General features: G+C 36.3%; 1 protein-coding gene across 1 annotated transcript in view; it reads right to left on the bottom strand.

The window, feature by feature from the left end:
• Nucleotides 1-26,581, bottom strand: part of LOC136826787 (sortilin-related receptor-like) — a 330,233-nt gene that overhangs the window by 29,368 nt on the left and 274,284 nt on the right. Inside the window, exons 28-29 of the mRNA XM_067084222.1 lie at nt 11,572-11,695; nt 10,487-10,592 (exon numbers count right to left, since the gene is read on the bottom strand). Of these exons, the coding sequence (XP_066940323.1) occupies nt 10,487-10,592; nt 11,572-11,695 (230 nt within the window). The remainder of the gene's footprint in view (nt 1-10,486; nt 10,593-11,571; nt 11,696-26,581) is intronic.

Genomic DNA, 26,581 nt, shown 5'->3' with positions numbered 1-26,581 from the left:
ATACAAACCCTTCTAAAGAAAACACTTTCTGTTGTATAAAACCACGTCTTTCAATACAAACCTAACAATCCTGGATGGCTTATTTCTTAGAGAAAATCCCAAGAAGTTCCCACAGTTCATGCCAAAACCTTTCCATGGTGCTCTTCATCACTCCACCTCTTTCTGTTGTGCACAAAGAGAAACTAAACATAATGAATATGGGGATATGAAAGCATTACCCCTTTGATAAATGGGTTTGTCCTTATGAAAATGTTTTTTATAGCCAAAATTTTTGTTCACTACAATCCCATTAGTAAGATCCTTAATTGCCATTAGGTGGGAAGACACAGGTAATAACTCATTTATTTCTGCTGATGAGGGTCGAAGTCCTTCACGAGAAGAAATCCTTTCTCACAGATGTAAGGTGCCCCGATAGGAATTAAAATGTCGCTGTAGAAATTAGACAGTGTAAATGCAATGGCCTGTACCTAATAGAGAAATAAAATCCAGTTCCCTAAGTACTCTCCTAAAAAGTAGGTTTGTTTCATACGGTGCTAAATGTAGGTATCAAGATGAAGAGGAAGATAAATGAAAATTCCTTCCAACCCTCCCAATCAGAATAACTTAGCCCACTGCAGATCTGACAAAAAAATATCTTAATTATCATGGGTTAAATTTCTGCAGTAAAACCATGAAAATGCTGAGCAGCACCTCCATGTCACTGCCCTAAAATTGGCACTAATTTCTAGTGTGACTGAATGTCAATGAAGTTGATTTGGCTCTAGCTTTGCAACTCAACCTATAATTAAGTGAGATCTGGTCTGCTCCAAAGGCTTTGGAACACAACCTCGAATAACTGCCCACACCAAGAGATTTAATAATACATATATTCTTAGGAATGGCTTAAATTTAATGCTTCTACAGATAGGCGTCAACTTACGACAATCCGCATTTACGACACCAACGAAAAAAATTACGAAAATCCGAAAACTATAAAAAAACTGTAAAAACTTACAAAACATCGTGCAGCTGGCAGCGCTTATGAGTGGCAGTCCCAGCAATGCATGTAAAGCTGGCCTTGCAATATCAAACATGTACATCCAGCACGGTATATGATCATACAAATAAACAATGACTTAAGAATGTTTGGCTAGATTGGAAGGATTGTTTACGCAGTTTGGCTAGATTGGAAGGATTGACTAACAGTTTGGTATTCGTCCATCTAAAATATTTACACAAAAGTTCTCTGACGCACATTACAGTCAAATTGTACACAAGCTGCAGTCTGTAGCTCTCTCTCTCTCTCTTTTGCACTTCATTTATTGTTTGAAAAGTTTTTAACCCTTAAGGGATGGGCTAAACATATACCATGCACACCCCTAGACCGGGCAAACTTTAAGGTTGGCCACTTTCAGAAAAAAAATATATATCAATGGAAAGAGGAAGATATGCAAATGCACATGGTATAAGAAAAACATTCTAAAAACTTTTCACTACCTTCCATGGGAAGTTCAAAATGACTATTTACAACCCTGTGTGGGGCCTCTTTTACAAGACACTCATAACAATATGTTAATTTTACCAAGTTATGCATGTTTTTTCTAATAATTTATCTTATTTTATATCGTAAAATTATAATTACAGCTCACACAATATCATAACACATAAGCACTAAAATCTGTAACAAAGTCTGAGTATATTTGTTGTAAAATATTATGAGATTTACTGAGATGGGGAGATGCAGTAACTTTTTGTAACACAGGTTTTTTCTAATATTTCTTTGCATTTTTCTTTGAAAAAGTACAATTATAGCTAACATACTACCATAAAAGATCAGAAATAAAACCAACAGAAATCCCTGGGTATGTTTATGAGTAAATAAATAAAAAGACATCCTGGAGCTGCAGAGAGGCAGTGCATTCCCCTCTGAAATCTCAAGGCATACTAATCAATGTCTCTCCCGTGCTGAGCTATTATAGTTGCCATAAGTCATTTACGGCCCACTGAAGTACTATGAACATTTTTCCTGCTAAGTTCATCCAAACCAAATAGCAAGTAATATTAATACTCATATGAGTTATCCCGTCCATTACTCAAAACCTGTTGTGGATACTTATATGAGGATTCCCATCCAATAAGGGTTAATAAGCTGCAGTATGTCGGCAAAAAGGAAACTTTCATCTTCGACAATTCAGCCTCCAAAAAGGCAAGAAAGGATACAAGAAAGAATATCAACTTGGAATTAAAAGTGAATGTGATTACTCAATATGGAGGAGGAAACCAAATAAGGACAACAGCATGTGACCTAGAAATTCTACATTCAAGAGTTGACAATTTTTAAGGATCGAGAACACATACATGCAGCTGTTTACAGATTTGCTTCAATGAACTCTAATGTAAGTACGAAGCAAAGGCAAGGGCCAATCCATGAAATGGAACGGTTATCAATGGTGAAGATAGAAGACCACATTAAAAAACAAACACCATTAAGCCTTATTACCATCCAAGCAAAGGCTAAAAGTCTGTTTCAGACCCTTAATGGGAATGTGCAGGCAATGAATATCAACAAGAATTCATCACAAGTATTGGATTGTTCAAAACATTCACAAGACGATTCAGTTTGCATAATGTTCAGGTAACAAGGCAGTGAGAAAGTGTATTGATAAAGAAAGGATAAAGTATTACATTTCCCATGCAAAAACCGAGTTAATTACCATTCTCAGAATAAACTTAAAATAACAACAACAGTAAATGCAAAAATGTAAACATCAAACACGTACCTCACACGACACTCAAAAATCACAAAAACGTTTTGTAACTTTATGATAAAATGGAAATTGGTTGAGATCAGTAACAGTAAAGTACTTTCCAATACTGTACAGAATTACTATGGTGCAATATTCATCAGAGTCAACTGGAATAGGGTTAAACAGATTTTATTTTGGGTGCAGTTACCACTAGCTTACCACTGAAGCAAATGAAACCTAGATGTAAACGTAGGGCAAGTTATACAAATATTGAGATGAATTGGACAATTAATTAGTTAAATGAAATATAATATTAACAGTGATAAAACATTCTTCTGTGTACTTTAAACGAATCAAGTATGATATCCAGTTAAAACTTTAAAAAAAAAAAAAGCTAAATTGTGTCTTTGCATAGAATGAAATGTCACATGTAGGCGAGATGTAAACAAGGGGTAAGTTGCATACACGAAAAGTAAGTTACATAAGCAAGGTTTCCGTGATATTACCAGGCAAAATGGGAAATCAATGATTACATTAAAACAGAAGATTAATAATTTCTTAATGCATTTTTTAAAAATAATAAACTAAGAGTCTAGTCTACAGCACAATATGGGTGGTGCAATACTCATTAGTATAATTCTAGGTAAGGGACCACAACAAACGTAAATAGGCAAATTTACTGAATTCTTAGTAAAACAAATGAATACTGTATAAACATTGTTGTGAAGAGTGATACTAAAGTTACTGTATAAAAATATACTCATGGTGATAAAACCATGGTAGGTGTAGCTAGGATATGGGTAGGCTATATATACCAGTAGACTGAATTACAAACCATTTTATGTTAAAATCGACTTCTGACATGCATGCAAGAACCTAACCCCCTCACAAAATGATGCCTATATATATATATATATATATATATATATATATATATATATATATATATATATATATATATATATATATATATATATATATATATATATATATATATATATATATATATATATATATATATATATATATATATATATATATATATATATATATATTATATATATTATATATATATATAATATATATATATATATAATATATATATATATATATATATATGTATATATATATATATATATATATATATATATATATTATATATATATATAATATATATATATATATATATATATATATATATATATATATATATATATATATATATTATATATATATATTATATATATACATATATATATATATTATATATATACATATATGTATATATATATATATATATATATATATATATATATATATATATATATATAATATACATATATATATATATATATATATATATATATATATATATATATATATATATATATATATATATATATATATATATATATATATATATATATATATATATATATATATGAAAATAAGAAGGCCCATAAAACACTATTTAAACGTTGAAACCATATATTTCGGGCACTTGTTTCTGTGCCCTGTTCACTGGTAGAATATGGACAGGTGGAAAGTTACAATGGTATATATACAAAAACATGAAGGTGTGGCCTTAGGCCTCCGATGTTAAGGAGGTGGCGTTTAAGAAGGAGGAGATTGACCAAATTCCCTAGTGGTTTTTATTCATTAGCTCCCGTTTACGCGATGGATCTGGCGGTCGTGTTTCTTGGGTCATCCTCTTCAGAAGGGGTCCGAGGATTAAGGTGTCAATGGCGTCCGATTTCCAATGTCCTCCTGACAGGTTCATATTGTTGGTTTGATTGATGATAGCAGATTCCAGCATCTTTCTTTTTGTATGGACAGCTACTCTTGAAAACCAACTCCGCCTCTCCCAGTTAATGACATGCCCTGTATTTCTAATATGTAGGAAAATTCCCGAACTCTCCGGCGTAACGCACTGATCTTTTGTGCTCTGTTATTCTTTGCGAGCGATCTACCTGTCTCGCCTACATAGATGTCATGACAATTACTACACGGTATCTTGTAAACTCCGGCTTCTTCCCTTTGTTATTTAAGTATACGTTAACCAGCCGAACTCCCGATGGATTTGGGATAATGGAAAATGAAAGGATTATTAGAACTGAGTTGCTCGGTGGCCTTTTGGATGTTTTCATCAGATGGAAGCTTTATTTTGTTGTTGAAATCTATTTGTCTGTTGTGAGTGGGACCTCTGTAGTATATTTTATTAATAGCCTCTCGATAATGTGTGGTGGATAGAGCAGTTGCGTTAGGTGTTGGCGGATCGTGTTAAATTCTTGATCCAGGTACTCATTTGAACATATCCTAAGTCCTCTGAGGAATAGGTTGCACCCTACCATGATTTTTACGGAGACGTCTGGTAGCTTAAGAAATGAATGTAGGAGACAGCGAAGGTGGGTTTTCTATATACTGTAAATGCATACCTGTTCTGTTTTCTTATGATCAGTACATCTAGGAACGGCAGTTTTCCGTCCTTTTCCCATTCTGTTTTAAATTTTATGGTCGGAACTAGCGAATTTAGCCTATTAAAAATTCCTTAAAGTCCCCAGCTATTGTCCCAGAAAGTAAAGATATCATCTACGTATCTAAGCCAGATCATATTATGGGGTTTGATAGACGACAAAAGTTCTGTTTGAAATATTCCATGTACAAGTTTGCTAGAAGGGGTGATAGGGGACTTCCCATGCTACAGCCAAATTTTTGTTTGTAAAAATTACCATTGAAAGAAAACACGTTGTTAGTTACACAGAGGTTGATAAGTTTTAAAGTTTTATCTATGCCAAGAGGAAAATGGTCTTCATATGGTTGTAACTTCCTCTAAGAAAAACAACACGTCGGCAATCGGGACTTTAGTGAATAATGAATCGACGTCTAGACTGAGCAGTTTGATGTTGTTTGAGGATGTTTAAACTATTAAATTTTTGTATGAAATCTTCTGCATGTTTGACGTGGGAGGATGAAAAGGTTCCTAGAAAGGGTGATAACAAGTCTGCAGCCATTTTGATAATTTGTACATGAAAGAGCCCCTGCTAGATATTATGGGGGCGTAAAGGAATCCCATCTTTATGTGTTTTTGGAGGCCGTAAAAATAGGGAGAGAGGGTTGATTACCTTGAATGTCTCTAGTAATTCTATGTCTTTTTATTGCCCCTATGGTTCTAACTGATTTGTTAAACTGAGCAGCAATATTTGTTGTGGGATCTTTTCGTTAATTTGTCGTAGGTCTCCGCATCGTTTAGAAGTTCTTGAACTTTATTGATGTATGTCTCCTTGTCTAACAGAACTATTTTCCCGTCTTTGTCAGATTTTGTGATGATGATATCCCCCCTTTTCTTAAGCTAACTAATGCATTTTGGAATCTTTTCGGGGAGCGAATTTTTGTTGTTATTTTGCTCCAAGACATTTAGCAAAATGCCTTTGAGACATGCCTCTTTCTTGTCATAATTGTTTTTTGCAAAATGTTTATCAAAAGCAACTAGGAAATTAAGATTACTCTCGGGACCAGGTTTTAGAGCGAATGAAACTCCAAGATTTAAAACGGTCTGTTCTTCTGCAGTGAGGGGATGGTTAGAGAGATTCAGCACATTATTGGGAAGGCCAAGATTATTCCATACTCTGTTCCTAATCAGTCTTTTTTAATTTGTAGCACAAATTTCTGGAGTGGGACTCACTGTTTTCAATAGCACCTGATAGCACAAAAATATGAAAGATATCTGTACATACCATCATCCCTGCACATGAGGCGAAGTGACGTGGCTAGCTCACTTATTTTTCTTCTAATCACATAGATGTCTTGGTGTGTGGCTTGTATTCTGTCTTGGAGGAATGTGCGGATGGAGTCCGAAATGGGTCTGACGCCATGTCCAACGCGTGAAACCGTACATTTTGGGAGAAACTTGTTCCTGTAGGCATTCTTGTAGAAAATTTCTCTGATTCTTCCTCTTGTGTAACCCATGTACTAGCCGTTCGTACCGTCTGAAGATGTGCTTGACAGCTGGGTTGAAGCCTAAAACTGGCGTAAACTGTGATGTTCCATAATGGGCAAAATGAATGTCTTTTCCTGTAATACTACAGTGTAATATGAAAATAAGAAGGCCCATAAAACACTTCATGTTTTTGTATATATACCATTGTAACTTTCCACCTGTCCATATTCTACCAGTGAACAGGGGCACAGAAACAAGTGCCCGAAATATATGGTTTCAACGTTTAAATAGTGTTTTATGGGCCTTCTTATTTTCATATTACACTGTAGTATTACAGGAAAGACATTCATATATATATATATATATATATATATATATATATATATATATATATATATATATATATATATATACTTGACAGGTTGAGGAACCCATTAGATGGATCATCAGGTAGCTGGAAGATGGTCACCTGTTTCAGAAGTGTCACTTCAATTTCCTGGAACTTATGACCATCTTCCTGTCTATCAGAAAACTGAAGCCCCAAAAGAGGCCTATATTTAGTTGGTCTTAGACAATATGATGTGTATCAGGAGGCCTGGCAGAATGCATTCATACTGTCTATCTTTTGGAAGGCTCAGGCAAGGAAGTGACACTTGTCAACAATCCACCACACAGTCACTCAATATAACAGCTGACTTTGAGGCAGACAGCAACTTCAATCATGTGGATGTTGAACAATTCCTCCTTTCAAGTGAATGCCAATTAGCTTCATCAGGAAGTGGACCTGTTTGCTATATGAAAGAACCATCAATTTCCAGAGTAAGTCTCCAAACCTGGACAGTCAATCAATATTAAGAGATCCACTCCAACATGACTGTGGAACAGAGGGAAGATAATCAACCTCTTTCCTCCACTGTCCCAGATTTCGAAGGTTTTACTGACAACCTTCAATGAAAATAATTACCTTTTGTCCTTGAAACTGCCTCACAATTTTTGGTTTGTTCTGCTCAAATCTCACTGCCATCTATTCTTTTATCCTATTCAGTGGGAGGGATGGTAATCTCCATTCTGAGTTACCACCTTCAAGTGTAGTAGAAATAGAACAGAATATAGAATTTAGGCCAAAGGCCAAGCGCTGCAACCTATGAGGTCATTCAGCACTGAAAGGGAAATTTAGAGTAGTAAGGTTTGAAGGGTGTAACAGGAGGAAAACCTTGTAGTTCCTCTATGAAACAACTGTTAGGAGGTGTGGAGAGAAAGATGGAAGAAAGAGAATATGAATGGAGGTTCAATAAAAGGAATGATCTGGGTTGCAGCTAGAGGCCTAAGGGATGCTGCAAAGAACCTTCAGTATAGCATTGCATGAGGTGCGTTGATAGCACTACCCCCTACAGGGAACCTTCATGTGTGAATTTTCTATAACTAGTCTACCGTGAAAATGATCTATCTAACATTGGTAGGTACTGGTGCAGAAACTGCAAACCTAATCTATAAGGCAATACCACTGCATATGTGAAGTGTGGTTGGATTACTACTACATGGAAAGCCTGGTTGAAATTTCAGTTGAAACCATTCGAAATTTCCTGATCCTCTATTGGAGGGCAAGCACCATGTTAATACAGGCAGTCCCCGGTTATTGGCGGGCTCGGTTATAGGCAATCCAGTTTTATGGGGCTTGTCTAATGACAAAAATTGGCAATTTTCGGCATCTAAAATTGCCGATTTCCATTTATCGGTGCCGATCATCGGATACTGGTGCTGATACATACCTAACAGAGGAGCCAATCTATGGTTATTGGCGGCAATAAGTGCCAAAAATTGCCGATTTTCGATTATCAGTGATTTTTGCTTATCATCACACTGTCGGAACAGAAGGCCCGCCGATAACCGGGGACTGCCTGTACCACAATTATGACATACTGTACAAGGTTTTGCTGTTGAAGCCCTTGTTCTATAGGTTTGGCTCTCACTTAAATACAGAAACCTTTAGTTTTCTTATCCAGTCCTTCAGAATGCCAAGGCCAGCTCTTGCAAGAGCTTCCATTACCTGGTCCTGTAGACTCCTCAATTTAGTTTTCCCAATGCAACTACCACCCATATGATGCAAAAGGTGGTTTTCTTGACCATCTTGGCTTCAGAAGCCTAAATCAGTGACCTCAGCTTTCTAAGATGAGGACAATGCTTCATCACCCATACATCTAGCCATCGCTTGCTTTTGTCCCCTGGCCTATCACTCTGGGCAAGAATAGAAACTATTGAAAAGGAAATCTCCTATTCTTCTACTGGAATTCAGTATTACAGATAAGATGATATGCCAGGTCCAGTTACTTCATGTTTACCAAGATGTCATTGTTTATGACCCTGATGGTCCTCTTTTCCTGAACTCTATAAAAAAATACACTCCCTACATGGGCTGAGAATTATCATGTGTCCCCAATTAAAAAGGCAGACCTCCACTACTCTTTTCAAGTCACATGACTTCCAGAAGGTAAACACCTTGCCAGTTTTTTTCAGAACTTCCCTTCAATTAAGTCCACGACTTTACAGGGTGGTCACCATGGGCAGTAAGTCCAACACTACTGCCATGCAATCTAAGAAGTTTAACCACACAGTGTCAGTAGGTGGTAAGTCCTGGCCTCCTCAATACCACAGTACTTCTGATATTGCTGGGTCAGTGGTTATCCTGCGCTCCACCCTAACATAATTTGGCAGAGCCATTTATGTACATTATATAAACTTACTTTCCTCTCCTTCTTCATTGTTAATCTCTAGCAGGAATCCTGACTGAAAGAATATCAGTAATCACTTACACAGCTTTGCCACACACCAATTTTTCATTTCGGTTGTTGGGATTCCTTACTTAGGAGGTAGCCCATTTCATCATCTGCCAAGATTTTCATAGGCTCCTCTGAGGACAAATCAGCCGTTACAATACCAAAAATCAGATTTTGGCACAGGAGAACCCAGTTTTTGATAGCTGCTGCAACTCCTCAAACCCACATACTTTCCCTCCTCAAGCCCACTTGTTTTCCCTGACAAAGAGGTGGGGGAGCCTCTGGTGAATGATTTCTTTCACAGACCTGGTGAGCAGTGGCAAAAATGGCCAAATCAGGTAGTGTTGACTCATCTGTGGAAGGGTGAATACTCAGGGTAACTACTTTAGGCAGAATGAAAATCCTTCCTGCCTTAAGTCCTTTTATACTCTGCTACTGTGCCAACAGGCACTATTTCTTTCCAAGATCAGCTATAAGAACTTGATATTTATTGGTTTGTCTTATGTAGCCCTTGGTGGGACCATACAGGCAACTTGTCTGGGGACTCGTGGCAGCAACCAAAACCAGGTTTTTCCCAAGTCTAAACCTGTTATTTTTTTACCGAAACCCAAAGTATTTGCAGTGTCCCATATGTCTCAGTTGTATATCTTTCTGTTGTCCCTTTCATCAATTCCTTCTAGTCTCTTTCCATCTAGCTGTCCAATCTTGTTCTACTTCATGCTCTTAGTACAAATGCTTCAGAAAAACCTTATTAGTCTAAATATGTAACCAAGTGGTCTTGATAAGCTATTTTATAGTATTAAAAGTACTTGTGTTAAGAACGGCATCCATTTAGTTCAATACACTATGTCTTCTCAAATCATCATTAATAAAAAGTATCCATATTTTTATTCTTTTTCATTTTCCTTTTTTGTCACTTACAGGCTTGTATTTAGTTCAGTCTTTCAGCCTGGTCCATATGCATGTACATTAATAATCGTGCCTTTCATATTATACTGCACTATACCCATAATGAACCTTAAGCAGTACACAATATGACCAACACTTACACTTTGTAATTGGCAATTGGACCATTAGGACTCACAGGTGGCTTCCAAGACACAATAACATCATCTTCAACCTGATGAACAGCAACATCCACAGGAGGACTGGGAACTGGGAAGGAAAAGTGGAATAAATTAAATAAAAATATCATTAGCATTATATTTTTGCTTAAGGAATGTACACAAATAGACTCATTCAAGTCTACCTAAAAAGGAGGAACAGTAGTAGTATTAAGGCAAAATGGATACTTCCTACCATTAGAAATTAAAGGGTCATGTCACACCTAAATTAAAATATATAAGAAGGGGGAGGGTAAATGTAATCACACTTTTTTATATTCATGGCGTAGGATGTTGAAATAGCAATAAAAAGATATTATCTGTATTCTAGTGGATACATCTCAAGTCTTCTGGCTTCTTATAGTACCAGAACTACAACTGATATAATCAATTAATCCTTTGAGATCCCAATGACGTTTTGCAAATTTCATCTTGTGAGATTCAAATGACATCAAATGTAAAAAGTGAATAAAAATTAACCAAAGTATTTTGACGTTCAAAGACATCATTTTACCAAACCATATCTATATACCTATTTTTCTTTACTTCTTCATATGCAACAACTGACATAAATAGTAATAATACATAAATCATTGGAAAGATTTACTAATAATGCCTCATGATGCAGTAATGATTTCTAAATATCGTTTACATTTCTTGTATATTTATGATAAGAAAGTAATGCTTGCTCTTCAACATCTTTAAAGCTTCATTCTAACAATATAATTTTGTTTTATAGCATTTTCAAAGATACCAATATACAGTACAATTATAAGGATTTAAAGTGGCACCAAAACAAATATTCTATCATGAACAACATATTTGCGGCAAGCCACTAAAGAAAATTATCTTTAAATAATAAGTAATAAAACCAGAATGGAGTGCACTATACCACACGTGTTTTGGAAACCCCAAAATCTCAAAGGGTTCATAAAATTGTATACTGGAATGAAAAATGAAGAAATAAAAGTTTACATTTCATTACTTTATTTGATTTTGTCAACCCCAGATGCATTGTATCCAATACTTACCCCCAACTTCTGTACGGAACACAAATGGTTCAACTGGAGGGAATTCCTTCGTCTCACCCTTGACTCTTACATAGACTTTGAGCAAGTAGTATGTGTATGGAGTCAGGTCTGTAAATGTTTTGCTCTGAAGATTTAAGAAATTCCAATTAATATTTTATGTTGCTTTTTCATAAAAAACATTTCAACAGTATCACAAGAAAATATGAAAAAAAATCAGCTGTATGCTGAAAATACACATCCCAAATTTTTGTCCATTCTTAAAAGATTTATTATAAAACTATAACAGATAATTTAAGAAATTCCAATAAATATTTTGCTACTCTTTTACGCAAAATATAAATTTTCATAATAAAATTTATTATTTGGATACTTACCAACTGTTAAAGATAGCTTATATCTCTGTGCCAACATACAAGTCAGCATTCAAGCGAAAGATCAAATGGCTGCCCAGATGACCGTCTAGTATACCTATTCTCCACCAGGTGTGTTTCGAATGTTTTAGCTCTTATCAGAAGTCTCTTTGACAGCCCACTAAGTGTGGGAAGGCTGGGTAGGGTCTACTTTAACAGTAGTTAAGTATCCAAATACTAAATTTTATTATGAAAATTTGTATTTAAAATGAATCTTACCTACTGTTAAGACAGCTGATTCCCACATTGAAAAGAGGATGGTGGGTAGTGCGGCTAGACAAAATCCGCTCAGCTAATCGAGCTAAAGGTTTATTGCATGGAACTAAAAACATTCTTACCTGATCTGGAATCCTTTCTGGACCTTACTAGAGCCAGAAGTTGGATTCCGTCCAGGAAGCAAGGCTCTCATACACGTGCAACAAAGAGCAGCCTTGCAAAGAAAACTGCTTCAATCTAGCCAGAATGAAACAGAAGCAGCAGAAGGGTTCAAAAGCCCAATAAAATGACAGTCAACTAAAAATAAATACCTTTAAGATACAGGTACGCTCCCATATAATATATGTACCTCCATGCTCCCCAAAATATCAAAACCCAGGATTTAAAACAAAGAGCCTCAAATATCACTCTTTTCAGGAAAAGACTTTACCTGCTACTAGTCGCAGACTAAGGGCTTTACTGTTTTCAGACCAGGTTCTGCATACTTAAGGTAGTCAGTAGCAAACCAAATTGTACTTTGTACTGTGCTGCATTAATTCCATCCTCAAGCAACAAATTGCCATAAAACTACATAAAGTTGCAATTGCTCTCTCATTATGAATGTTTACCTTCAATAAAGGTAAAAGGTATGGAGGCAGTTCTCATGCACCAACCTAATCAAATACATCACAGAAAACCTCGTGTTCTTTGACAAAGATGTTCTAGGTTTCTAAAACCACAAAACAACCGGTTAACTTTGCATCTTCCTGGGTTAATCTTTGCAAAGACATTCTAGGTTTTCTAAAACCACTAAACAAAAGGTTAACTCAGCCTACTCCAGGCTTAACCTATGGCAAAGATGTTCTAGGTGCCTAAAACCACAAAATGAAAGGTTAACTTTGGCTCTTCCAGGCGTAACCTTTGACAACGACACACCAGGTTTTCTTTCTGAAAGTGCAAAACAAAAGGTTAACTTTGCCTATTTCAGGCTTCACCTTCAATAAAGATGTTCTAGGTTTTCTAAAACCACAAAACAATAACTTTGCCTCTTCCAGGCTTAACCTATCTAAGCAAGTTTTAACTGTCCTACAGGACACTGAAGTGTTCCCTTTTCTTCCCCAACCAAGAGGATAAATTGGAATTCTTACAGCTCTCGAAACAACTTAGCCTTAACTTCATTCTCAGCTCTAAGGCAAAAAGATAAAATAGCATTCCCTCATACAACAACCTTAAGGAGATGCTTGCAATATATTTACTCTTTTAACTGCTAATAGTGCTTACTAAAAGAGAGTTTCATAGTAAATACTTCAATAGAACTCATTCCAGAGGCTCAAAAGGTTCTGCAAATGCAATTTAGAATTGCATCTAAATTCCAGAGAGATTGATACAGAGTTGTAGGGGTTTCTATCTTCGACTGACCTCAACACCTTAAGGTGCTGATCATTAGCCAGATCTAATTGCACATGACACAACACTGAGGAAAGTATGGAACGAAAACCTTGAAAGTAGCCAGTGAAAAACTTACATCTAAGAAAGCACAGAAACTTGACGTCTACAGGGGTACAGATGCTGAAAATTCCTCTAAAATGGCACCCTGAGCAATACACAAACCGCTACTTCTGATGCAAGGCTATAATTGTTTTCCACTCATATAGAATCCACGATACCTTGAAAATCCACTTATTGGGAGGAGATAGTTGAGCATCTCCAAGTGGTTAAGTGTGAGATGCGGAAGTTAGTGGAACCACATGGAATTCTATATTTCTCCTTAACCCTTAAACGCCGAGCCTCTATTTACAAAAACGTCTCCTGTATGGCGGCGGCGTTGGGAGTTAGCGCCAAGCAGAAAGAAAGTTTTTTCAAAAATCACAGCACGCTTAGTTTTTAAGATTAAGAGTTCATTTTGGCTCCTTTTTTTGTCATTGCCTGAAGGTTAGTATGCAACCATCAGAAATGAAAAAAATATCATTATCATATATAAATATTGAAATATATGACAGCACAAAAAAAATGTTCATATATAATTGTATACAAATCGCGTTGTGAGCAAAACGGCTAAAGCTAACAGATTATTTTTTTTCTTTGTATTGTACACTAAATTGCGATGATTTTGGTATATAACAAATTGTAAAACGATCAAAGCAACACAGAGAAAATATTATCACAATATGATGCATGAATCCATAACTCGCGGACGTAAAAAAAATTTTTTTTTTTTTTTCAAAATTCACCATAAATCGAAATATTGTGCTAGAGACTTCCCGTTTGTTGAAAAATGAAGCTAATTGATTGAATATTACTAGACTGTAAGTGTTTTAGCTTACAATTGCAGTTTTCGACCATTTCGGTCGAGTTAAAGTTGACCGAAGGTTGAATTTTTTCTATTTATCGTGATTTATATGAAAATATTTCAAAACTGATAAAAGCTACAACCGAGTTATTTTCTGTTGTATTCTACATGAAATTGTGCACATTTTCATATATAAAAGTTTATGTAACGACTAATATAAAACGGTGCAAACATTACGACAACGTGACGAAAGAATTTCCGAGATGTTTGGCCGAGTTACCGCGCGGACGTAAGGAAAATGTTTTTTACAAAAATTCACCATAAATCGAAATATTGTGCTAGAGACTTCCAATTTATTGCAAAATAAAGGTAAATGATTGAATATTACTAGAACGTAAGAGTTTTAGCTTACAATTGTGTTTTTCGACCATTTCAGTCGAGTTAAAGTTGACCAAAGGTTGAAATTTTGGCAGTTATCATGATTTATGTGAAAATATTTCAAAAGTGATAAAAGCTACAACCATTAATTATTTTCTGTTGTATTCTGCATGAAATTGCACACATTTTCATATATAAAAGTTTATGTAACGACTAATGTAAAACGATGCAAACATTACGCCAATGTGACGAAAGAATTTCTGAGATGTTCGGCCGAGTTACCCCGCGCAGACGTAAGGAAAAAGTTTTTTTTTCAGAAATTCACCATAAATCGAAATATTGTGCTAGAGACTTCCAGTTTGTTGCAAAATGAAGGTACATGATAGAATATTATTAGAATGTAAGAGTTTTAGCTTGTAATTGCGTTTTTTTACCATTTTGGTTGAGTCAAAGTTGACCGAAGGTTGAAATTTTGGCAGTTATCATGATTTATATGAAAATATTTCAAAACTGATAAAAGCTACAACCATGAGTTATTTTCTGTTGTATTCTACATGAAATTGCGCACATTTCCATATATAAAACTTTATGTAACGACTAATATAAAACAGTGCAAACATTACGACAACGTGACGAAAGAATTTCTGGTGCGGACGTAAGGATAAAGTTTTTTTTCAAAAATTCATCATAAATCGAAATATTGTGCTAGAGACTTCCAATTTGTTGCAAAATGAAGATAAATGATTGAATATTACTATAATGTAAGAGTTTTAGCTTACAATTGCATTTTTTTACCATTTCGGTCGAGTCAAAGTTGACCGAAGGTTGAAATTTTGGCAGTTATCAAGATTTATATGAAAATATTTCCAAACTGATAAAAGCTACAACCATGGGTTGTATTTTGTTATATTTTACATGAAATTGCGCACATTTTCATATATAAAACTTTATGTAACGGCTAATATAAAACAGTGCAAAAATTACGACAAAATGACGAAAGAATTTCTGAAATTTTCGGCCGAGTTACTGCGCGGACGTAAGGAAAAAGTTTTTTCAAAAATTCACCATAAATCGAAATATTGTGCTAGAGACTTCCAAATTGTTGCAAAATGAAGGTAAATGATTGAATATTACTAGAATGTAAGAGTTTTAGCTTACAATTGCGTTTTTCGACCATTTTGGTCGAGTCAAAAGTTGACCGAAGGTTGAAATTTTTTGTAGTCGACGTACGGTACGTCCACTTGGCACCCAACAGACAATTTTAGTCGACATATGATACGTCCAGTAGGCGTTTAAGGGTTAACAGACAAATAAGAGAAACATCAAGCGAGAGCTAAAAAGTCTGAAAACCATTTGGTCTGAGGCCACTAGGGCTCTACGGGAGTAATTGAGGGATTCTTTTACTATAAATTTATCCAATACTTTTTTTTAGATTATATAAATGAGGAAAGCATGAGTCTTAATCAGGCCAAACTTGAAGAAACGCATCCACTGCTCAAGCTTGAGGGACCTTAAAGGAGCGGTAGTAGACTGGTCATTCCTGTTCATCCGCATGCTAACAAGTCCACATTTGAGCACTCCTCTAATTCTACAGCGTCTGTCGGATTGCTGGTGTAATGACCACTCTGCGGGTAGTTTTGTCCTTCCTGAATCCTTAATCGCCAAAAACACTGTCCTCCAGCAGAATGAACTATCGAACCAATATTATATTGTTCATTTCGCTCAAAGAAGCAATCTTTCCGCTATAACTAGTTTCTGACCAGGGAGAAACCTACTAAGAATCATCGACAGTCTTTTTACTACCGTGACATCTTGCAAGCTTTACCAGGTGCAGTGTTGACCATTCTATGGTGTACTGTAAGTCAGAGTAACTACACTTATCAAAATTCTTTGTTTTGTATTAAAAGGCTGAGGAAACCAAAACCTGCATGTAAGTTAAAGATTAAAAATGTCAATAGTTAGTTACAGTTGATTATATGTTAGTTTTATAAGTTAGTCATTATTTTATTTTTATTTTCTGCATTGGTGAAGTGGTATGGGCATTACAAAATGTATAAAAAGAAAGCACATGTTTAATTTTATAAGACTTTTTATAGCAAAGCATTCCTTATGTTTAAAAAGTATGTTCTTGTTGTGACGTCATAGGAAGTGATGTCATAGGACGAAAATGGCGGGAGGGAGAAAAATGTAAACAAACACGGGCGGGAATGTTGAAAAAATGGTGGCAGGGTAGAGAGAGCTCTCTGAAGGTTAGGTCAATAAAAGTTGGGTTGTGAGCCTGTTTTGTGGTTTTTGTTGTTATAAGCTGGATTGCATAGTGATAAAAGAACAATGTGAACAGGTGAGTGGATCATATAATTGAATCATTTAAGGACAGGTTAGGCTGGCAAAATTTTCAAGTGGTAGCAGAGCGTGGTCGGTTAAAATGGACGCATCTGATGGTAAACTTTGGGAGATGAAATGGATAAGAGACTGCCCAAGATTTAGTGGGGCACAGGGCGATTATAAAGGATGGAGAGGACAGAAATGGATAAGAGACTGCCCAAGATTTAGTGGGGCACAGGGCGATTATAAAGGATGGAGAGGACAAGTTGAAGATTGGCTTGTGGTGTGTGTAGAAGAGGTGAAATATCTGGGGATAGAGATAAGAATGAGCTTAAAAGGGAAAGCTTTAAAAGTAACAGAAGGAATAGGTAGAGATGAACTTAAGGATAGAGAGGGTTCAAAGATAATCCTATCCAAACTAGATGAAGTGTATCTAAAAGATATATTAATGGAAAATTACAGTAAAATGAAAAACTATTTTAAAATAGAAAGAGAATCTAGTGAAAAGATGAGAGATTTTATAATTAGGTATGAAAAGGCAGAGTTAGAATGTAGTAGGGCACTAGGGAAAAGCATGCTTGAAGGGGAAGCAAAAGGTTTTCACATATTAGAACAATTGAATCTCACAGAAGATCAAAAACAAATGGTATTAGCAGCTTGTGGTCGAGAAAAGTTGGAATATAAAACAGTGTCACAAATAATTAAAAGAATATTTGAGGGATTATGGAATAGAGAGGAGGGGGAATGGTTGGGATCAGTAGGTTGTGTGAATTTTGGGAAAGGGTGGAAAAACCAAAGATATCGGGGAAAGGTGAATCAAGGTAGAGGTGGAAGAAATCCTTTAAATAGAGAAGGGAAAGTAATATCGTGTGCTATATGCAAATCGGAATGGCATTGGGCTAGAGATTGTCCTCAGAATTTTCAAAATACAGTAAGAAGAAATCAGAAACTGGACAAGAGGAAGAAAAAGTTTATATAGGAGAAGTTAGCAAAGTAGAAGAAGAATCTTGGGAAGAGGTTGATGCAATTTTAGACACAGGATGTAAGTCAACAGTTTGTGGGGAATTGTGACTAGCACGCATTGAGGTGGGTTTGAATCAGGAAGAGTTGACGAGACTGAATGATACTAAGAAAGAGTCTAATAAAGTATTTAATTTCAGTGAGTCATCATACAAGTCTAAACAAAAAGTTTTATTTGAAGACAGAAATTGTACAGGGTGATGTGCCATGGTTAATAGGTAAGAAAACCAAGAGTAAAATGGGGATGACCATAAATTTAAAAGAGAGTTGTGTTAAAATAGAAGTATTAGGGGAAATGAAGGTAAAGTTAAGAGAAGACAGAAAGGGTCATTTAAGAATACCAATTTTGAGGAGGAAGGTAGAAGAAGAATTATTATTGGAGGGTTGGAAGGGAAAGAGTCTAAGGGAAATTAAAGGTGCAATGATGAAGTTAAATCTACAATTTGGCCATGGAAGTGGAGATAAAATATGCAAGCTAACAGAAGAAGCACAGTGGAGTGATTGTTTGAGAGAGAAGGAAAAAGAGGAAATAAAAAAGTTACTAACAGACTTAATCGCAAATTGTGAGGTATGTAAAAGATATAAAAGAAACCCAGCTAAACAGTAGTGGGATTTTCTTGGAGTAAGACATTTAATGAAGTTGTAGCAATGGATGTGGGAGATAGAAGAGAGAAAGTTCTTGGTAATGGTAAATATGGCAACGAGGTATTGTCAGGCTTTTTGGATAAAATACAAGAGACCAGAAACTATTATAGACATTTTTTGACGGGTGGTTTGCTATATTTGGGGCACCTTCTAAAATATTATCAGACAACAGGGGAGAATTTCAAAATGAAAAAGTAAAAAGGTTGGCAGAAAAATGGAATATTAAAGTATTAGCCACAGCATCAGAATCTCCATGGAGCAATGGATTGTGTGAAAAGACAGTAGGCATAATCAAAGAAAGCTTAAGAAAGATGAAAGATGATGAAGTGGATTGGTCCATAGCATCAAGATGGGTAGTGAGCGCTAGGAACTGCTTAATAAATAATGGTGGTTTCTCCCCTAACCAATTAGTATTTGGGAAAAACCCTTCTTTGCCTAATTTAATGGGAGAAGAAAGTTCAAGTCCTGCAAGAAGAGAGAAAGGTATGGAAGAAAGCATAGTAAGGGATACACTGAATGCAATGCATAAGGCCAGAGAAGTGTTTATTAAAAATGAGTCTTGTAATAAAATAAGAATTGCTCTAAACAAAAATGTCAGAGAACATAAATTTGAAGAAGCAGTTGTGGCAGACGAGGTATTCTATAAGGGAGAAAATGAAAATGAATGGAGAGGACCTGCTCAGGCAGTGGGAGTATCAGGTAAAACAGTAGTGGTTAAACATGGGGCTTCTCTAAGAGAAGTATAGCAAGAATACATGTTACTAGGATTCAAAGACTATCACCAGAAAAAGAAAAGAGACTTAAAATAGACAAAACACACACTGTGAAGGACGAATCCCTTGCATCAAAGGAAGGGAATATAGATGGGCAGGAAGGAAAGGAGATGATAAATGGCTGGAGAGAATGCAGATATAGAAGACACTATAGAAAGAGATTTGGTAGAGGAAACACTGGAAGATGAAGGGAAAGTGAGGTAACAGAAGAAAGTGAGGTAACAGAAGATGAGTTAATAGAAGAGATACCCAAATTCAGAAAGGGAAATAGAGTTAGAGCTATAAACAAAAATACAGGACAAGTAGAAGAGTGGACTATATTGAGTCTTGCAGGGAAAAGATCAAGCAAATTTTAGGCTGATTCGTACAATGTAGAAGACTCACAGTCAGGTGACAAGGGATGGGTTAGCTTAAGAGATTATAGTCGTGTAGAAAAAATTGAAGATGAAGAGGAGGTTTTGCTAGGATTCCAAAATAGAAGGGTTATTGAAGCTAAAGAAGAAGAACTACAAAGTTGGAGAGAAAACAAGGTATATGAGGAGGTAAATGACACTGGACAAAAAACTATATCTACAAGATGGATAGTAACTGAAAAGGTAAAAGGGGGGAAAAGGATATGTAAAGCAAGACTGGTAGCTAGAGGTTTTGAAGAAGAAATGGCTGAATGGGAAAAAGATGCTCCTACGTGCAATGCCGAAATTTAAAAATTTTGTTTGACAGTAATAAAACTGAAAGATTAGAATAGTTATACATTAGATGTAAAAACTGCATATCTACAAGGTGATGAAATACAACGAGAGGTATATTTAAAACCACCTAGTGAAGATGGTTGGAGTGGATTATGGAAATTGAAGAAAACTGTTTATGGGCTCAAGGATGCAGCAAAGGCATGGTATTGTAAGGTGGTAAAAGTGGTGGAGGAGCTTAAAGGCGAGAGGAGTAGAGTAGAACCTAATATATTCTTTTGGAAGAAAGACAATAAATTGAATGGTATTTTATGTACACATGTAGATGATTTTTGCTATGGAGGAACTGAAGGATTTTTAAAGGAAACAACTGAGAAACTGAAAGAGAAATTGCAAGTAGGAGAACAAGAAAGTAAAAGTTTCAAGTATATAAGAGTAATTAGTAGAGCATAAGGAAAATGGAATTTGTCTTAATCAGTGGCAGTATATCAATTCTATAAGAGAACCAGAAGCCAGAAGATTTACAGGTAATAGAGTATTAGGACAAAAGGAGTTAACAGAATATAGATCAGTGGTAGGACAGTTGAATTGGGAAACATTACATACCATGCCAGAAATATCATATGATGTTAGTGAATTAAGTAAAGCTTTTAAAGAAGGAACGACTCAAGATATGAGAAAGCCGATTAAAATAGTGAGAAAAACTAAGAGCATGATGGGAGAAGTGATAGTGAGTTAGAAAAAGAAAGGATTTATTGGGAAGCCTATGCAGATGCTTCATTCGGGAATATTGAAGATGGTCATACTCAGTTAGGTTATGTGATATCATTGACAAATGGTAAGAGGAGAAGTCCCATAAGGTGAAAATCCAGAAGAGTAGCAAAGTCCACCATTGAAGCAGAAGCTCTGAGAGTGGGGGAGGCCATAGAAGGATTGATATATTTCAAACATTTGTGGGAAGAGATAGTAAGAGGGAGAAAATTAGAAGCACTGGTGAAACTGATAGTAAAACCCTAATGACTGCAATAAAATCAAGTACTGGAGTAAATAGTAAGATTTTAAAAACTGTTATTGCAGCAATAAGAGAAACAATAGAATCTGGAGAAATAAGTGAGGTGAGATGGATAAAAGGAAAGCATCAAAGAGCTGATGTATTGACCAAAGCTGGAGTTTCTGGGGAAAGCATTAGGAATTATGTAGAGGGTAAAGAACTGGAGAATAATGGAGATTAAAGGGGATTAGGATAGGAAAAGGCTGGAGGGGAGGGAGAAGGAGATAAGTGTGATTATATGTTAGTTTTATAAGTTAGTCATTATTTTTATTTTCTGCATTGGTGAAGTGGTATGGGCATTACAAAATGTATAAAAAGAAAGCACATGTTCAATTTTATAAGACGTTTTAATAGCAAAGCATTCCTTATGTTTAAAAAGTATGTTCTTGTTGTGACGTCATAGGACGAAAATGGCGGGAGGGAGAAAAATGTAAACAAATACGGGCGGGAATGTTGAAAAAATGGTGGCAGGGTAGAGAGAGCTCTCTGAAGGTTAGGTCGATAAAAATTGGATTGTGAGTCTGTTTTGTGGTTTTTGTTGTCGTAAGCTGGATTGCATAGTGAAAAAAGAACGTGAACAGGTGAGTGGATCACATAACTGAATCATTTAAGGACAGGTTAGGCTACCAATATTTTCAACGGTGTCCCTCCTACAGAACCTGGTGACAGTAATGGTCCTGGAACACTTACAAATTTAATGAACATTAGCTGTAAGTAGTAATCTCTTATGCTCAGACTGTACGGTAATTCTGCCAGTTTAATCTGACACATTCTCCAGTGAGGCCATGTTTCCTAACAAAGAAGGCCATTACTGTGGAGGAAGGTTCCTTAAGGCCTAAAATTCTTCAAGAAGCAAGAAGTGCCTGTTCGTCTTCCGACAAACAAGCCTGCAAATTGCAAAAGTATCCCCACATCACCAGATAAGAACACACTAAGGAGGAGTTAGGGAAATCAACTGAAAATCATACTGCACAGAGACTGAGCCAGGAGAGGCAACAGATCCTTGGCCTTTGGAATACTGTCAACAAAGCTGACCAACTTGAACCAGTTGACTCAGAAGAAAAGAATTTTTGCTCCTAAAAGTTTATATCATCTGCCTACGGGCAACAAATTCCTTGTGAATACTTATAGAGGCGCTGTACACGAGCCAAAACAATGTGCCTTGAACAGCAATACTATCTCTGCAAATACAAATCGAAGAACTTTTGTGACTAGAGATGTAATGGTATGAGAACAATGTCTCTTGCACTTCCACCAATAAAAAAACCAATCACTTTTTGGGAGTCACTAAGCCATGCTGGAAAACCAAAAGCATGGGGACACATGCACAAAGTTGTTCAGTCTCGATATGTCGAACACCGGGCACCAGTCTCCGGTTGCTTATGGTGGTAGGAAAAAGTTAGAGTTAAATCCCAGTGATCACCCAAACCTGCTCCACTGCATTCTCTCTAATTATAACCTCGTACTAAAGAGGAGATACTTCTGCTGGAGAAGACACAAAAGAACAGCTATAGGAGACTAAACCAGTGGAGGGGAACCCAATAGGAATCTTATCGCTTTAAAGACAATCAGACTTAGAGGGCGGCCCACAGGAGAAACCAAAATAGCTGCCATATCCTGTGCAGCATAAGCCTTACTACAGATAGGAGCATAAGCGTTCTTCCTTCTTCCAAACCGAGTTAGTATAATCATGAGAACAATAGCCGGCAGTGTCAGAAATGGCATCACAAACATGCTAAGCTGGCGCCTTAACCTCTCTATGCTGGCACCTCAAAATCTCTAAGCTAGCGCAGAAGTTTAGCAAAAATAAAAATTTCTACAATCTAAACAGAGACCAGGACAACAAACTCAGGTACAGCATGTCCAAAGCACTTGTCAGTCTTTAGTTTGTCTCTTCAAAGGAACTAGAGAAAGATAACCGAATCTTCGACTGATGACAGTTTAAGCGCCAATTAAACATCTGTATTATAAGAGGCGGTTTTCCACGACTCCAGCAACAATAGAAGACTAGCGCTGACAGACTTAAAAGAAGCTTTGTGCATACAACAAAACTGACGAAACACGCTCTAACTGAAGAAGAAAGCTTGAGTTTTCTTTCTCCAAACACCTAGAGGGAACCGAAATACTCGAAAACCAAGACCTATTTCTACATGGACTCTTTTCTTCACTAAATGTGGAAAAAGTGAAGCACAGCACTCCAGTATACGCCAAAGAAATTCCTCCAATTCAAGCTCTTCTTCCGCCAGAGGGCAACAGGAAGTGATAGCTGGCAACAGGAGATGACAACTGATGACAGAAGGAGACAGCAGCCAAGTACCCATAATGCATCAGTGACCCAATGAAAGGGAGACAGGGAAACGTAGACAGGGAAACGAAGACTGAAGAGACTTGGCTGAGTCGACACTAGTCAGTTGAGCAAAACGGGATAATGTTGGGAGGTATGGGGAATAGCAGTTACAATGATTCCCACCTCATCCGAAAGCAAGTTGGCTGACGACAGGAGGAGACAACAGCTGAGTACCCGTAACACATCCATGACTTGAAGAAAGGGAGACAGGGTAACGCAAACTGAAGAGACTCAGCTGAGTCAACACAAGTCAGCTGAGCAAAGGAAAACTGGAAATGTTGGGAAGCGGGGGGAAGAGGAGATACAACTCTTCTGCCTTGTCCAAGAGTGAGTCAACAGACACTTAACACTTCATCACTAACTTTGTCACAGAACACTTTTTCCATATGCACATGTAGGAATGACCCTATCTCCAACACTGAACTCACTACCAGGCTAATCTTCTTGTCAAATTTGGACTCAATTCTGGACTCCAAAATGGCTATGGCATCGGGGTCAGAAGCACAGGAGCTAGGCATGGGAGTATGTGGAGGAATAGAGGGAGGACTGAGAATAGGAGAGAAAGTATGTCCAGGAGTAGAAGGAAGAGCTAGGCTAGAATCAGTCTTAGGTTTAGGGGAAGAATCCCTGCTTACAAAGGCCCTACTCTCGGCTCGAGTAGCCATCTTTCTAATCCTATTTTTCTCAAGTCCATTCAGGTGGGATTCGAGCACCTTCCAGTCCCAGTCATCCTAGTCCTTGCCCTCTGAACATGTATTCTCTCTCGAACACTCCTGCCCCCTAAACTTAGTGCACATGGAATGTGCATCATAACAAATCTTAGTAAGTCTAGTATTATAGCCCTCGCTACAGTAACAACGGCTGGAAGCGCTAGAATCCAACATAATTACAGAAGAAAGTATCTAATGCAAAAAGAGAAATAACAAAACGCAACAGTTTGACAAACAAAAGTGAATACTTCCCGAATTCAGGAAGCTAGCATGAACCGGCGAATTAGGCAGGACTGCAGAGCACGACATGTTGTTGGCAGCGCAGCATAAAAGAGAATGATGCCATTGGCGGCAAGTTGCTCCTACACTCCCATTACAGTCACTCCCCCCTTTGCAACCGACACGTTACTGCTAATTTTGAATTAAGGATGCCGTGCAAGCATAATCACTAGCTAAGTAGTTACTTGGTAAGTTGCTTATATAAAATTGCTGTTTTCCTTGAGTGTCTAAAATAGAGTTATCTATTAGTTCATCTTCACTGTTAAATAATATCCAACCCTGATGGCATTTGTTTTAAAGCATTTGTTTTAAACAACAAATAACTTTCAGGTTAATTTTTAAATGGTGGTTTCAACTAAACATTTCCTTTCTTTCTCTAAATGCTGTCTAATATTTAACAGATACATGTTCTATACTTAATCAAAATATATGATTTTCTATTTCTCAGAGAAAATCTTGACCACTTTTCATTCATAAAGAATCTAAATGGATCAAGGCAGAGTCTTATCTGAATTTCTCCAATTTTGTTTTGTAATGTCATACACCTTCAATTTGCTCTATAAGTTTTTTACTCTTAGATTTATATCTTGGTGAATGGCTGTAGAAATAACCATGTCAATGTACAAGAGAACTAAATACTCAATGTGTTGGTTTCACAAGATATGAATGCAATATTTTGGAATATTCCTCCGGGCATTTTCCCATGTTTTCCACAAAGCACACTAATACAAATTTCAATCAATGAGATTTGATTTTTGAAGATGGGAATACCTAACACTGGTTCAATATATTTCTTTGATATTCAAGGTAAAAAAAAACCTCTGCAACCACTGTTAAGAAGAAATTACTGTACTTACTAGATGACTGGTTGTGTTTTGGCACCATTTACTAAGCAAAAATTGTTTTCAAGTTATTAACAAATTCAAGTAACTTCTTGGATGCATATGAACACAGCCTGTCGTGGTACAAACTGTGCCAAGTTTACTTTGATTTTTTGCTAAATTTCTTTAAATTGTTATAAATTCCAATTTGTTTTGACCAATCCCATTACTTCACAACCAATACAGTCGAGAGCTTGTAAACTTTGTTTTATAACTATATTTGTTTTGACAAAAACCAATTATTGTATTAACCCTTTAATGCCGACTGGACGTATTTTACGTCGACAAAAGTTGTCTGTCGGGTGCCAAGTGGACGTCAAATACATCGACTACAAAAAGTTTTTCTTAAATATTCGCGGAAAAATACTTATAGGCCTCGTTTGCGAAAAATTTTAAATCACGCGCCTTGAGGGATGCTGGGAGTTCACGGATCACGCTCTTGTTTTGTTTACAAGCGTGACCCAGCTGCGCATGCGCGAATTCCTTTCTTATCCCAAAAGAAAGCATCAGCTAACTCTGCTGAAAATCTCAGAAATTCTTTAGTCACTTTGTTGTAATTCTTGCACCGTTTTCTATTAGCCTTTACATAAAGTTTTATATATGAAAATGTGTGCAATTTCATGTAGAATACAACATAAAATAACTCATGGTTGTAGCTTTTATCAATTTTGACATATTTTCATATAAATCACGATAAGTGCCAAAATTTCAACCTTCAGTCAACTTTGACTCGACCGAAATGGTTGAAAAATGCAATTGTATACTAAAACTCTTACATGCTAGTAATACTCAACCATTTACCTTCAATTTGCAACAAACGAGAAGTCTCTAGCACAATATTTCGATTTATGGTGAATTTTTGAAAAAAACTTTTTCATTATGTCCGAGCTAACTCTGCTCTAAATCTTGTATTCGTGTGTACGTTGTCCATCGGAGTGGACAAGACAACAAGAGCATCTCGTTTTCTTTCTCTAAATAACGCGATTTCAACCATACAATATTTCCGTCTGTTTCTCCCTA

The sequence above is a fragment of the Macrobrachium rosenbergii genome, chromosome 41 (assembly GCF_040412425.1).
Source record: "Macrobrachium rosenbergii isolate ZJJX-2024 chromosome 41, ASM4041242v1, whole genome shotgun sequence".
In the NCBI taxonomy this organism is placed as follows: Eukaryota; Metazoa; Arthropoda; class Malacostraca; order Decapoda; family Palaemonidae; genus Macrobrachium; species Macrobrachium rosenbergii.
The sequence above is the reverse complement of the archived record's forward strand: the minus strand, read 5'-3'. Positions and strand labels throughout refer to the sequence as shown.